This window comes from Podarcis melisellensis (assembly GCF_964234715.1).
Source record: "Podarcis melisellensis genome assembly, chromosome: 9".
Taxonomy (NCBI): Eukaryota; Metazoa; Chordata; class Lepidosauria; order Squamata; family Lacertidae; genus Podarcis; species Podarcis melisellensis.
In genome coordinates, this window is record NC_138541.1 from 17549363 (window position 1) to 17565467 (window position 16105).

The 16105-nt window shown below is 40.6% G+C and overlaps 1 protein-coding gene across 7 annotated transcripts in view; it reads left to right on the forward strand.

The window, feature by feature from the left end:
* The window catches only part of GRID2 (glutamate ionotropic receptor delta type subunit 2), a 792384-nt gene that overhangs the window by 418853 nt on the left and 357426 nt on the right, over positions 1-16105 (forward strand). For all 7 annotated transcript variants that reach the window (XR_014171606.1, XR_014171607.1, XM_081924868.1 and 4 more), the window contains exon 3: positions 12148-12432. Coding sequence is in view for 5 of the 7 variants with exons in the window: in XM_081924868.1 (XP_081780994.1) it covers positions 12148-12432 (285 nt within the window). In the remaining 2 variants the exon portion in view is untranslated. The remainder of the gene's footprint in view (positions 1-12147; positions 12433-16105) is intronic.

Here is a 16105-nt window from a genome sequence, read left to right on the forward strand (position 1 = left end):
TGGTGGGCTTTTCAATAAACGCAGATGAGAGTTGTGTAGCTAAAATGCATTTAATGGCTTGGTGTGTCATTAGGAATGGTTTGGCCTTTGGGAGGAAGAGATCAGTCTATTTCTAAGCCACGTGTTCTGTGTATCTGTTCAGTCATAGGTGTGTCCCATCCCATGCTGAGTAATTCATTTCGTAAAGCACAAAATACATTTACATGATACACATTTCCTCCCTATTATGCACAGTTTTGTATGCATTAGGGACTTTATGGCAGGTAAGAAATCAGTACCACCACCATTTTTATTATTAATGTTGACCAAAAAGTGTGCTACAAAATTACAAGGAGGACACAGCCTGAAAGATAATTGCACTTCAATCGATGTAATCATCTAGGAAGATGACATTCAGGTCACTTTAACATATGGACTAAACTAATGGCTCCACAGCCATATTTGGCCTTACATAGCAAAGCTTCCTTTACTTCTCTGTCCTCCAGTTACACATGTTACTCATACAACTGATCCAACGAACAATGATTGTGCTCATCTTCTAAATTGCTGTTGCAAACCTATAATGGCTTCCAATTCCAGTTTGGTGAGCCAGGCATATAAGGCAGCCGAGATGAGGCTGGTGACTGGGGTATAAGCTGCTGATGTGAGAAATATAGTCTCCCCACCCCCAAATCAAGGAAAGTTGGTTCTACTTGCTTACATTGTTCTGAGATGAGATTTAGAGAAAGGAGCATTTGAAATGGCTCTCAGTAGGTGAACCATTGCACTTTCACCCAACACAGTCTATTTCTTTACCACCCGCTCAGCTTTCAGACAACATCTATACTGCCCATGTGTCTAAAAGAGGGGAAATGAGAAGGAAAGAACAACCCCAAAAAGTTTAATGCTACTATTGGGAATTATCATTTTTTATGTGTAGTGGTATTTGCCTTACAAAACACTGCTAGACCAGAAAGTAGCTAATCTGCTTCACATTTAGGCTTGCAAAGCCTCCCCCCACTCACACCATTTGCCAGAATGTAGGTACATGCTGAGAAAGCTTAAAATAACTGGCAAGGTATTGTTATATTGCTGTAAAATTTGAATATTGTTAAAGTCATTTTTAAACATTTTTATTCATCAGGTGAATACTTTTTCATAGTTTGGGATATCTGAGGTGACTTTCTTTCAAAACCATTGTGCATTTTGTCCATGAAAAGCCTAATGCAAAGTAAATTCCTTTCCCCTAAACACACATGAATTTGTCCAAGGCACAAATATAATCTACTTGGAAATTATGCATGGATTCAACAATGACCTTATCTGACAGAGCAAGGGGTGAAAGCAAAACCTCTCTCACAGCTTTATCTACATAAGGCCTTCTGAACACCCCAGAGCTGTAGCTAAGAGGATCAAGCATTCCTTGCATTTAAAAGGGGGGAAATGAATTCTGATCAGCCTTATATTTCACTTATAGAGCCTGCTCTAGAAGTGAAATTTAAGTCTGATTAGAATAGTGAACCCGTGGTTCTCCAGGTGTTCTTGGACTCCAACTCCCATGAGCCCCAGCCAGCATGGCCAATGGTTATGGAAAATGAGAGTTGGAGTCCATCTGGAGGGCCACAGGTTCACCATCTCAGAGGCAAACATGTTAGATGATCTCAGGCAGTAGGGCTAGAAAATGAAACCTTGTAATTCTGCTACCAGTTAAGACTTGGTAGAACTAGTCTAGATGAATAGGGCATTGGTGTAAGGCATTGCTATTGCTTCATATTCTTTCCTCCCACCTTTTGACAGTTTCATAGTAACTCAAACAATACCTTGCTGAGGCAGACTACAATCCACAGCCCAATACACCCAGCAAAGTCATTCTATCATTTCCAGAATAAGGATATCATGGCCCAACTCACTACGCTGATGCAGTGGGCAGACAACATTTATGGGGAGCACCATGAAGGAACCTGGCAAGAGGTGTCTGAATGCTGTTGTGAGATGGCTCTCCACAAGTTAGCACTGCTTTGTGGAGGATACATTTCTTATATGAGAAGCATACAGCTTTTGTGTGCGCACATTGTAATACGAGAAGAATGTGTCTGTGTTTGCTGCCATCTATGTCAATGGGTGGAAATAGATTGGCAGTGTGTTTAGGCTGCAAAATAGATGTTTGTTCCCATTACATGAGAGAGGGAAGTTTGTGGTGATAGCTGTATGTAAAGACCCTTGGTTGGGGGCATTTGAAAGTGAAAGCTAGGGATGTAGAAAGCAATTTTATCACATTTAGATGGGAGCAGATGGGGCGGGCAATTTTTTTAATATGGTATTGGAATATTATTTTATCAGCAATCTTGACTCCATTGTGTGTCAAATTGTGATAACAGTACGCCTCTTCCAAAACGAGACAAGATTCTAATATTCAAACGTCAGTTTTAAAGTTGATCAGGACCACTAGCCTAATTTTAACGTTAGCAGACATCACATAATGCTGACTTTTGCCATGTCACTCTAAATTTAACTAGCTGCATTTTGAAGTTTCCATTGTGTAAGTGCATCACCTTTTCTTAAATTGTGCCTCATCAAGCAAAATTAATCTACTGTTATGCACCTGGTAAAAGGGCATTGCCTGTATGAATTTGGATGCAGATTCTTCCTGCTGAATGATGGCATCTAGCAGTGACTTTTAAAGGCCTGCCAGTGGAGTCATGTTCTAAGCACAATGTGATTTAAATAACTTCAATCACTCTACGTTATATTGGTCTTACATAAACAACACAGGCACATTGTTTTTAAAACTAGCTGAATCCTAAGGGATGTCAGTGTTGGATGGAAAGTTGTAAGTTGGCAGGATTTCTAAAGTCACGAAACAAATTTTCAAGCTGCTTTCAGATCTTCAGATTCAAATCCCCCAAAGTAATGTGCACAGCTATATTGTTCACAAGAACCTTCCTTTTTTCTTAGCCAAAATATCCCAGACAGCATTGATGAACATGATCAGCCACTTTTGAATTGTTACCTTTTCTCACTTCAAGCATCTCCGTCCCTTGTACTCAGTCACTTTTTGATTTATTCTAGGGCCAACTGCACAGAGATGGCATAACCAATTTCCCACAAATACACCATGCTAAAAGCATGTCACAGCACTGAGGCCAGTTCAGGTGTAGGTGGGTGAGGATCAAAATAGATGTCACCACAGGTAGTCTGAAGTTCAAGCAATGAATCGGGGAAATGCAGGTGAAGGGCCAGAGGCACTGAATGCACACTCAGGGCCAGGTAGGAGATGTAGCTTCAAGGCAGGAATAAAGACTCAAAAGTTCAGATGTGAGGTCAAATGCCTCAACGGCTCATAATCTGAGGCTAAAGTCCAGAAACAGCTGCATGCGAGCAGGCAGTGTCCTTACACTGAAAACAAGTTGCTAGGACCCTGAATGCATTTTTTTTTTATAGATCCTGGTTAGCTTGGAGAGTCAGCTGACAGTATTCAAACTGGATAGTCTCCTGATCTTTTTAAAGAAGGAACTGCAGCCTAGAGATTGCTCTTTCCCTAGTTGCTTAGCCCTGGGTTAGCCAATGTGGTACCAGCCAGATATTGTAGACTGCTACTCCCATCGGGCCCAGCTAGCAAGGTCAATTGCCAGGAATGATGAAAGCTGTAGGCCAAGCAGTCTGCAAGGCACAATGCTGTCTATCCATGGTTTAGTTTGCCTGACCTCCAGAGAACCCACTGTGTTGGTGGTGCAGGAGGTAAGGTAATGAGAAAGGTAAATTACTTTACAGAAAAGCTTATAATTGCTTATTATAGAAACAGCTTCCCACTGATTACTCCAAGCTTTTGATTACTCCAAGTTTTATGTTTCTGTTTGAGGGAACAGATGATTGCAATAGGGAAACAGAATGCTGACCAGTGTGTTCCCAAATGATGCTGTAAAGGTAAAGGGACCCCTGACCATTAGGTCCAGTCGCGAACAACTCTGGGGTTGCAACGCTCATCTCACTTTATTGGCCGAGGGAGCCAGCGTACAGCTTCTGGGTCATGTGGCCAGCATGACTAAGCCGTCTCTGGCAAACCAGAGCAGTGCACGGAAACGCCATTTACCTTCTCGCTGGAGTGATACCTATTTATCTACTTGCACTTTGAAGTGCTTTCAAACTGCTAGGTTGGCAGGAGCTGGGACCGAGCAATCGGAGCTCACCCCATCGCAGGGATTTGAACCGCCGACCTTCTAATAGGCAAGCCCAAGGCTCAGTGGCTTAGACCACAATGCCACCCTCTCCCTTTTGCCATACAGGTGCTATAAACTATCAGTGTGTTGTGTTCATTGACCCCTGAACAGGCTACAGACCACTGGCTACAGACCACCCCATCTTTTATACTCCCCATTGAATCACTTTTTCAATCATAGACTGAGCCAAAGAGTGAAAATGTCAAACAGGCCAATTCTCTTTGGGTTGGATCCAGACTTTGGTGTTTCCTTCCCACTGAAGTCAGTGAGGTTTACATCATAAGTTCAGATTGATATCAGTGGGACCCAACTGAGTCTGAATCCATCCTGTTTTCATGTTCCACAATTAGACCTCATCCATCTCTGAACTTCGAATGTGATTGGTTATCTAAGGTGTTATTGTTGTTAATAATAATCTATGCTTCGCTCCCAGCCATTTTCAATGCTAAATACCAGTTGTACAGAGTCATATGGGTATCAGCAAATATGGACTGTGCCAGGTAAGATCGTCTTGCTAATCCTGCAGTGTTCCATTGGACACAGTGGTGCCCCGAACCAGTACGCTGGCATCCAAAAAATCTGTCTAGAAATGTTTTTCCCAAAAACTCCAGAATGGACCTCTGTCTTTCACAATGCCCAAAAAAAGTGTATCCAAATAACATATAGAAATCTTGGACTGTTTTACATTTAGACGGATTTGTTTCTGGATAGAAAAGTAAAGTAAAAATGCTCTGAGTTGTTTGATTCCCCCTTATCTTTTTCAGCCAGAGGTTATTAAAGACCATCATTAGTGTAACCTAATGTACCAAGGAATTTAGCATACATGTGCCTTGCTTCATGGGGGCTCATAGCACTGAAGGATTTGTTTATGATGGGCATAAATTATTCTCCCTGTCCAGGATAAATAGGATTGATATAAGTGAACCTGAGACAATAATGTGACTACCAGTGTGCTTTCCTTCTGTTCATGAATAGATCAAGACAGAGGTGAAATAAATTCATGCAGAAGTTTAGCCAAAGGCATGTGAAGTTCCTAAAGGATGCTAGGCACCATTATTTAACTCTTGGCATATTCACACACAAAAAAATGAGATGAACATGATATTTAGATAATACTAGCACCAATTATCATGTTAGAATTCATTTTTGCATATGCACCCTGCAAATTCATCTGCAGTGGTTTTTAGATAGTGTTTCAATAAACCGTGGGGTTTCTCATAAGCCTAGCAATACCACTACACATTAAAAATGATAGTAAGACTAACAATGGCTTATAAGAGAGCTTGTTGAGAGACTGCCTTTTGTAAAACAGGACATATGCTTACTCTAAAACAAATGTCAATTTACTCCAGCACCCTACTTCCTATAGCAACCAAACATATGCCTAGAGAAGCCCACAAGTCCTCTTGTTGCTCCGCTGTAATTTCAACATGGGGTTTTGATATTGCCAACATAGCTTGTAAACATTAATAGATTTATCCACCATGATCTTGCATAATTCTCTTTTGAAATTCAACTAAGCTAATTGTTATCATCTATTATTATTATTATTATTATTATTATTATTATTATTATTATATACCGCCCTTCATCTGAAGATCACAGGCCGGCTTTCATTATAAAAACCCAAAAATGTGAACCACAATAACAAACAGAAACAATCACACACACCAGTTTAAAAGGCCATAGATTGACTAATTAGCCAAAGGTCTGGGGGAAGAGGAATGTTTTTACCTGGTGCCTAAATATATGTAACGAAGGCACCACACAAGTATCACTGGGAAGAACTTTCCACAAGCAAAGAGTCACTGCAGAAAAGGCCCCTTGTTGTGTTGCCAGTCTTTGTATCTCTTGTGGAGGAGGCACATGGACAAGCGTCTCAGATATGATCGCAGGTTCTGGGTTGGTTCATATGGGGAGAGGTATAACCTGTGGCAGCAAATGCCAAATATTAATTATGCACTGCATGAAGAAGCACTTCCTTTTGTTTGTCCTAAATCTCTTTCTTTCAGTTTCATTGGAACTGTTCTTGGGTAAAGAAAAATGCCTCTGTATCCACTTTCTCCACACTGTGCAAAATTCAAAAAATAGTTGTAATTCCTCCCTCACTAAAAACCTCCAATATTGTATGTTTTCTTCATAGATCATTTTGTTTGTCTCTAGACAGTTTCTTTTGCCTTTGGTGGCTTGTAGATCAGGCTCTTAAATTCACTGCCCATAAACTCTTCTCTGCAAATAGGACATTCAGGTTTCTTCTCGTAACCACAACTGCAGTAAAATTGCTTTCGAACGTATCATTTCATACAGCACCATTTCAAAATGATTTAATTTTGTTTTGCTGATGTCAAACTAATGTGGGTTGATCATATTGGCAGTGCATTCAATATAGACTTTGATGTGCAACTTTAAGACAGGATACTTTAAATTTAGTTGCAAAGGGGGAAGATGGTTCTGAAGTCCAATTTTTTTGTTACTCAAATGGCACAGTTCAAAGCCATATAGATGGCTATCTTAAATGGGAGCAGATGGAGGGAAATCAAGGTAATTGGCATTGATTTCTTTTTTTTGAATGGCTAGAATAGGAATTTAGTTCAGACTGGCTTGAAAATGAATTATATATGTCCTGGTGGATGTTCATGCAAAATTCTCATCTGCTGATGCTGTGAATATATAAGTTGTGTTCACTGCGTTTTTATTTTATTTTATTTTTTTAGGTGGTTTTGAGAAAACTGATTGATGGAGTGTGGTTGGATGCAAACCTATCAAAGACAGTCATGTTAGAATCATAGTTATTTTGGAGGGAGTTGGAAGAAACCACAAGAGTCATCTAATCCACCCCCTGCAATGCAGGAATCTTTGCCCAACATGGAACATAACATGGCAGTTATTTTGTATGCCTCAATGATAAGGCTGCAATCCTGTACACACTTACCTAGAAGTACGTCCCATTAAATACAGGAGTCCTGTTAAATACAGTGGTGCCTTGGGTTAAGGACTTAATTCGTTCCAGAGGCCTGTTCTTAACCTGAAACTGTTCTTAACCTGAGACATCACTTTAGCTAATGGAGCCTCCTGCTGCCGGTGCGCCGCCAGAGCACGATTTCTGTTCTCATCCTGAAGCAAAGTTCTTAACCTGAGGTACTATTTCTGGGTTAGCGGAGTCTGTAACTTGAAGCATATGTAACCCGAGGTATCACTGTACTGATATGAGACTTCCTTCCCTAGGTGACTCATATACAGTACCTGAAAAACCACCTGCTCTATTCACCTGATTGGACAGGCATAATAGATGCCCTTTTCAGAGTGCCACAGTTCTCCATGATGTGGTGATTTGTGAGAGGACCTTCTCAGTATTGGCACCCCACCACTAAGTTGTGAGAAATGCCAATATTGTTGCAGTTTTGATGCTAGCTAAAAACATGTCTATTCTGCCAAGCATTTGGCAAAACTGATGCACCTTGTTTGTCTGAGGCAGTTATGTTAGTATATTGCCTGGTTGTTGTTGTTTTTTTGTATTGAATTGCATTTAAATGAAATATTATGCCATTGTATTTTAATGTTGTTTCTTTTGCTGGGGTTATGGGAACAAAGCAGCGTGGGTTGTAAATAATTTAAATAAAAAACAAAAACAAAATTTATAATAAAGAGACCACAAGGTTAGGTTATAAAGCAGATAGTCTTATTATATTAAAAAACACACACCCAAACCAGGGCTTTATAATATCAAATACTCAGTCTCCTCTGATCTATTTCTAGAACCTGTGTGTGTGTGTGTGTGTGTGTGTGTGTGTAAAATATGGGATATGGCTGTTCCCAGATGGATTGGCAACCTAGATAATGCAAGATTCTCCCCATGAGAATGAGATGGTGGGGATAAATATAAAGAGACTAAAAAGTATAGCCTGCTTCATCTTTTTTGTTTTGTTTTCATTGTCGTGAAGAAGAAATGTAGCCTAGATGTTGAATAATTAACAAGAGCAAGTTAGTGTTAATCAGTTGCTGTAATAAAAATGCAAAATGTAAGAGGGAAGAAAATGAGACACTGTGGTAAATGCCCTGTTCTGGCTTATTTGGGAAAGTGCAATGTTTAGAGTTTGGTGCAATGCCTGTGAATGTGTGCACATGCAGTTATGTGTATATTATTAGAAGTGAAGATGACACTCTTCCCCACCACCACACACAGACCAACAAAGATTGTAGCAAACTGATACCAAAGCAAAACACGGAGTGTTAGGCAAGTTTTTCTGAATAGGAAGATTTTGGCATTCAAGGAAATTGTTACATACATAGTTTCAATGCTGTATTGTTTTCCATACTTGGTTTCAATCAGACTCCATGATTTCATATAAGGCCTTGTCCATATCTGCTAAGAACTCCTGTGCATGTAGCTTGAGTTCCTTGAGCCACCCAACCAATTTAAGGGTCATTAGCACAGAGATAGCCAACATGGTGCCCTCCCACTGTTGTTCAACTCTGACTCCAATCAGCCTCAGCCAGCATGGTTAATGCTGGGAGGGATGATGGAAGTTGTAGTCCAACATCAACTGGAGGGTTTCACTTTGGCTACACTCACACTGGGAGAAATAACAGGGATATTTTGAGTGGTGTTCAGCTGCATTTTACTCACAGTAGACCCAATTAAATTAAAAACCCTAACTAGTTATGTTCACTAAGTTTTAAAATGTCTATTATATTGTGCTTGTAGAAGCCAGTGTAAAGACAATGAGGCATTTCCCCCTGTCCTCCCCTCAACACCTGCCACAAATCCAGCCCATATGTTGAGCCCACATGTTGTCATCACAGAGACAGAACTCAACTAAATGGACCAATGATTTGACAAACTATAAGAAAGCATCATTTGTTCGGATATATTTACCCATGGTGAACAAACAGCCTATACTCCCAGACAGGCATAGGCAAACTCGGCCTTCCATATTTTTGGGACTACAGCTCCCATCATCCCTAACTAACAGGACCAGTGGTCAGGGATGGTGGGAGTTGTAGTCCCTAAACATCTGAAGGGCCAAGATTGCCTATGCCTGCTCCAGGACATTCCACTTTTAATGCACCTAATGTGCTAGGACTCGTTGAACCCCTGGCATAGAAAACTAGTTGCAGGCTTACGCTCCACCTCAGAACAAGTCCTTCCAGGTACAGTATTTGCATACCAACAGCGCCTGCTAAAGTTTCTCAAAAATGAGTAACGACATCAAAATATATGCTTGGCCAAAGCAGATATCTACATGAAAGCAACAGCTTAAAGTGGCAGTTCATTAGATGTTTAGTTGGCCATACTGAATCTTGAAGCATAGGTCAGCTGCCCATGTTGATGACCAAGCATAAATTGGGCATGGAAAACCTTGGCTACTGTGTAATTACTTTGAGAAAGTTGCAGTGCTTCCTCACTCGGACTTCTAACTCCATTAGAAAGCCAACATAAACACTTCACCCTCTGCTTATTTCTCACAGGGGTAATGCGTCAAAATTATGGGCTTAATCATTATTAATTCCTTTGATATTTATCAATTGCACTAGCATTAATCATGATAAACACCTCTGGTATTAATGTGGATGTCATTAGTATAGCACTTCAAGTTTTTCTACTGCTGCTCAGCCTTCATTAACTGGACCATTAGTTACAGTGTGTTACCTTTTGCGTAAACAACTCCATGTTTCCTGTGGTGTGTGTGTGTGTGTGTATTTTAAGCCTTGCAGTTTTTCATGACCTTTATATGATGCAGTAGGGTGGATTGAATATATCACACATATACTGTGAGTTCTCATGGTATCCATGTGAGAGCAATGAATGAAATTGCTATGCTGAATCTGGAGCAGCTTCTCATGTCAATCCACCACCTGATCGCCATTTTAATATGTTTGCCATGTGGTTAGTGAAAATATATAGGACCAAATCAATTTCAGAGTGGCCTCAGGGAGAGAGATTACAAGACTCATTCCAGCCACATGGAAATGTTCTTAGTGGAACATTAAAGAGGCAATGAAGGCTTAAGCTGGTGATTTGTTTGGAATGATAAAGGAGTGGTATGAGGAATCATACTACTCCTTTAACATTGCTGAAGTTGTTTTATAGTGAGTGTAGCCATTGGTCCATGGAGTATACTGTTCATTTGCCTGCTTTGAATGGCAGTGGCTTTCTAGACCCTCAAGCAGAGCTTAACTGGAAATGCCCACAACTGAACCTGGAGCTGTCGCTGAACTGTGTAACACATGAATTCTCATCCATGCAAGTGGAATACATTGTCATACATGAAGCAGAATCTTGCGACCTCTTGGGATAAGAGGTTTACTTTGATTTTTTTCCCCCTCATGGAACTAGAATCCAGTTAATTTGATCAATGTTGTGTTTTCCTTAACTGAAGCATAAGGATATGAGGGGGCGTGTGATAATGGAGTGGCCAATACTCCACAAAATGCAAAAAGTATAGTCTGTGGCATTTCCATATACAACTCAAATGTATGCAAGACCATTCACAACAGCAATGGCAGTAGTGGGAGAGGAAACTCTGGTCCTGATTGAGGCTGAACCTAATGGAATGGTACCCTTCAAATAAACATGAAAATGTCATGGGAGATTGAACTGTTCTCCTTGTTCTTTATGTATCTGATAAAGTGGCTTTAGTATCCAAAGGCTTTTACCTCAGTAAATTGGTTAGGCTTTAGGGCAAGGATGGGAAGCCTCCTCCAGTTTGAAGGCCACATTTCCTCATGGGTCACTTCCTGGCAGTCCCCTGTCAATGGAATGCAGGACCAGAGCCAAAAGTGGGCAGAAGAACAGATATGACAGCAGCCAGGCAAAAGCATTTGAGAGAGCAAAGTTGGACTGGGAAGGGTTGCAGCTTAGTAATTAGACATGGCTTGGGTACAGTCTTGAGGGCCCCGTAGAGAGGCTTGGAGTGCTGCATTTTGCTCCCAAATCCTGACATTCACTACCCATGCCTTAAGGCAGGCATGGCCAAACTTGGCCCTCCAGATGTTTTGGGACTACAACTCCCACCATGCCTAGCTAACAGGACCAATGGTCAGGGATGATGGGAATTGTAGTCCCAAAACATCTGGAGGGCCAAGTTTGGCCATGCCTGCCTTAAGGTATCACAAGAATGTCTCTCTCCCCCCCCCCCCCGCAATTTCCTGTAATGGCAACACTGAATTGTATAATACGGTCTTCCACCTTTACCGTAATACCACCTCTGCAATTCTCAGGATGTCTGAATCATAGAGCAATTTAACTGGCTACTTCATGGCGTCCCACTTAAATGGGCTTATATACCTCTGGCCTGTGAACTGCCCTCTACAGAAGATGAAGGTCTAGATCAAGCGCCCTGTCTCTCATTTCCTTTACTGCACCAAAGGAATTTAGCGTTTGGCTCTTTCTGGACAAATATGCATACATAATCTTCCTTTGAAAGCTGACAGCTACTCTGAGCCATTATGCCTTCAAAATCTCTCTGCATGTAATGCAGATATCCTACTCCCAGAGCTTGCATGTTGGACTTTGAGAGGTATTTATCTCCCCAGGAACTCTGTTTAATTTAATATTGGATTCTGTTGCTAATGTCTGTAAGAGTCCTCAGAAGGCAATATTTATAGATGTAGCTCCTTCACTGGCTGTGTCCTGCTTCCAGGCCGTGAGGGATGGGCAGTCATATAGCTCTCATTAACAGTAATATGTTTGGCAGTTTGGAATGAATGGACAAGGCTCATGGCTTTTATGGCACCATGCAGACTCTTGGAATGGGCTGTTTTTAGAGGAGACAAGATTATTGAATTTATGGCAACTCTCTAGCCTCTTCTCACTTGACTGAAGTTGTTGCACGAAGGCCTTTCTTATATATATTTTCAGCAGGATAATTAAAAATATATATATATTTGTTTTCTCTGCGTGTACTGGAGCTCTCCTTCTCAACTTGAATATCATTGTTCTTTCTTGCAGGCTGTGACCTCATGAACCATGGCATCTTGGCTCTTGTCAGCTCCATTGGCTGTACGTCAGCAGGATCCCTCCAGTCCTTGGCAGATGCTATGCACATCCCTCACCTCTTCATCCAGCGGTCAACAGCTGGGACTCCAAGGAGTGGCTGTGGGACCACCAGGAGCAACAGGAATGATGACTACACACTCTTTGTACGTCCGCCTGTCTACATCAATGATGTTATCTTGAGGGTGGTCACAGAATATGCCTGGCAGAAGTTCATCATTTTCTATGATAGCGAGTACGGTAAGTGTTTACTCTGTGTGTCTCTTTGTGTATGTAAGGGGTAATTGTTATCGTCAAATCTGTGTAATACTATTAAACGCAATTGCATTAAGATCCTTAAAATCTTCCACTAGATTACATCCCTCTCTAAGCATTTTATGACAGCATTAGCATTTCACATAATCCTTAGAATTAAAAACGTAAAAAAACAAAAACCCACAGCCCTTTGCGATTTCTGAAAGCCATCAACTTTTATGGCTTTCCTTGATAATGCCTTTGATAAGTGCCAAATGGAGTAGCTAAGGGTATTTTTTTTTCATATGTGACACTAAGAAAGCATTTTGGGAGCCTTTTATTTGATTTTCTAACCTAGAAAAATAGCCATCCTGTGAGAATGATTCTGCCTTTGTTTTGGAATATCTACATATTATGCCCATATGGGTTTATTGTACTCCATCTTCACTGTCTCCACAGTTCAGCCTGTGTTTTGTCTTGAGGTAAGCTTGCAACCAGCTGTAACAGAAATAAATATTCACTTTTTTAGTTTTAACACCTGTATTTCAAAATATAATAATTACATTGGAAAAAATAAGAAGAGCATTTCCCTACTCTTATATCATGTCATGTATGAATGTTGTTCAGACAGGAACATGTCTGCAAGAAGAAATGAATCAACATCCCAGCCAAACCAGATTATTTTTTTAACTTTCCTCTTTAGAGCCAATTTAAAATAAAGTCGACAAAAGTACAAAATGACCCAACTTTCATCTAGCTCCCATCTTTGCAGTATTTATGAAGTGTCTTTGTGTCAGTATGAGGAAATTGACTTTAAAATGTCAATTTAGATGGCAGTATATATGATGTAGTCAGAGGTGGGGACCTCTGACCTTCCAGATGTTATTGGACTACAACACTCATCATCCCCAGCCAGGCTGGCAAATGGTCACAGATGATGGGAGTTGTAGATGAGCAACATCTGGAGAGCAGCAGGTTTGCTGTAGTCAAACTTTGCATTGCATGAAGCTGGGCAGCAAATCTGCTTCTTATCCTAGGCATTGTTATCAATTTGGTGGCTCTTCTAGCATTATCTGATGTACTCCATTCCATTAAAAAGATGGAAGAAGAAGATAAAATATAGAAAGGAGCAGGATCCTGCCGCTTTGATACTTTGTATTGTAACTTTAAGCTGGTGTAAACTTTGAGAACCATTGAAATTCTTGGTCATGATATTATGTCAGGATACATCAGTCAAGCATGCTGTTCTGTCCTGGCTGCAATTGGTTTTTTATTTTGTTTTAATAATTGTAAGTATTTCATCATTTTTTATATTTGGACAGTGTATTGTTCTAGCCTGACCTGGGACCTTATGGTGAAGGGTGGTTAAAAAATCTGTACATGTGGTTCACTGATTACTTCATACTTAAATTAATAGATGTAGGATGTCAGTTTAGATAAGCAAATCATTGGTGTCACATAGCTAAGCAACAGAGCTCACATATTTTCATCACAAGAATCCAATATTGCTCAATCAATCTACACCGACTGTCATTTGAAAGGCCTGAGTGGTAGGAATGCTTTGTTTAACAAGATTACAAGATTACCAAGATGGAGTGATGGTAACAGTCGAAAGAAATACCTAAAGTAGAAAAAAACACATTATTGTTCAACTTCTGACATAAGATAAAATAGTCACGTGGAGTCCCCATGCCAGCTATACAACCCATCAATGTCATTCCAGCCAAGCCTGGCTGGATACTGGTCTCCCAGGAGCCTGTCAGTGCCTCTACTCAGGTTGCTAGGAAGAGAGCCACAGTGAATTCATTGTGAAATGCTTTCCTTCTGAAGATTAAAGCTTGCGGTACTGAAGCTCATTCAGATAATGGAAATAACGATAACAAGTATTATTGAGAATGGACCCTGAGTGTTTTACTGAACAAGTCATCAAATGCATAGCTACAATATGTGCACATTGACCCCTATTGATCTCATTGAACCTCAATTCCAGGTTAAAGTAACATTAGGAAGGGACTGTTTGTACAAATTTTATCATAATGGGACTTATTTTTATTTTATTTACACTCCACCTTTCCTCCCAGAAGCCCAAGGTGGTATACTTGGTTCTCCTGTCCAGTTTTCCCCTCTCCAAACAACCTTGTTATATTATTTTATTGTTGTTAGCCGCCCTGAGCCCGGCTTCGGCTGGAGAGGGCGGGATATAAATAAAAATTTATTTTAATTTATTATTATTATTGTAAGATAGGTTAGACTGAAATACAGCGACTGGCCCAAAATCACCCAGTGTGCTTCATGCCTGAGTGGTGAGTTGAACCTTAGACTTCCAGGGACATCGTTGGGAAAAGAAAAGGCTAAGGAGTAAAGCCTACACAAATCTGGAGTGGAGTCCCCAAAATGGTTGGATGGTGTCTTGTATGCCTCCATCTGGCAATACCTGCAGCCAAGCTGGTGCCAAATGAATTGCTCTGCTTTCCTTTAGACCACACCAGTGAGGCCGAGAGGGGGGTCTTGTCATCTGGGCAGGGCAGGACCTTCATACACACTGCCCAGGCTTGCCCCTTGGAGAAATCACTTTGGTGCTACTAATACAGCAAAAACAATGCTGGAGGCAGCAAAAACAATGCTGGAGGCAGCAGTTATGAGCTACCAGTCTCTGCAGCAACTGTGATTGCTGTCTCTCCAGGACCTGTGATTCTCTGGCGGTTTGACTTCAACCCCAGTGGTGCACACCATTGTCTTTTGAGGCAGGTGGTGGCCTACAACAATTTGTTAGTTGAGAGCCAGCGTGGTGTAGTGGTTAAGAGCGATAGACTTGTAATCTGGGGAACCGGGTTCGCGTCTCCGCTCCTCCACATGCAGCTGCTGGGTGACCTTGGGCCAGTCACACTTCTCTGAAGTCTCTCAGCCCCACTCACCTCACAGAGTGTTTGTTGTGGGAGAGGAAAGGAAAGGAGAATGTTAGCTGCTTTGAGACTCCTTTGGATAGTGTTAAAGCAGGATATCAAATCGAAACTCTTCTTCTAATACAGGGCAGTTTCTATGTGACTTACAATCATGTATACAAACATGGACTACTCTTTTTTTAAAAAAATACGCACACCAATGGCTATCAAAATTTAACAGCAAATCGATACCTAAAACAACAGCAGCTGTAACAGAAAGCAAGCAAACAAAAAACTTATCAGCAGCCCACAGAGACACTGCTATAAAGCCTTAACACAGCTGGATCATATTCCATCAAATGCTTGGGGGAGGAAATTCTTTTCCTGGCACCAAAAAGATGGCAGTGTTTTGTTTTTAAAGTGAACATTGTTAGACTGAATTACATATTGGTAATAAGAAGACTTGTGTTTACATTTTCTTTATTAGAAATAATGCACCTTCTTTGCTCACGTTATTTAATTTCTCAGTTTTAAAGAAAATACTTAGCTGGCATTACTGAAATTATTCCCAGCAATATTCTTGCTGCATGAGGAAAATAAGCTTTTTGGTGTTTACGGTGAATCTCACTACAATAAAACTGGGCTTGCATCCAGAATAAATATTATGCTCATCCAAATACCTCACATTATACAAAGGTACTGCATTCATTTGCATATCCATTTATCAATGTCATAGGTTTTAAGTTCAATACACTGGAATTGCATTTGACTTTTATCTTGTCTATCAGTGATTGCCT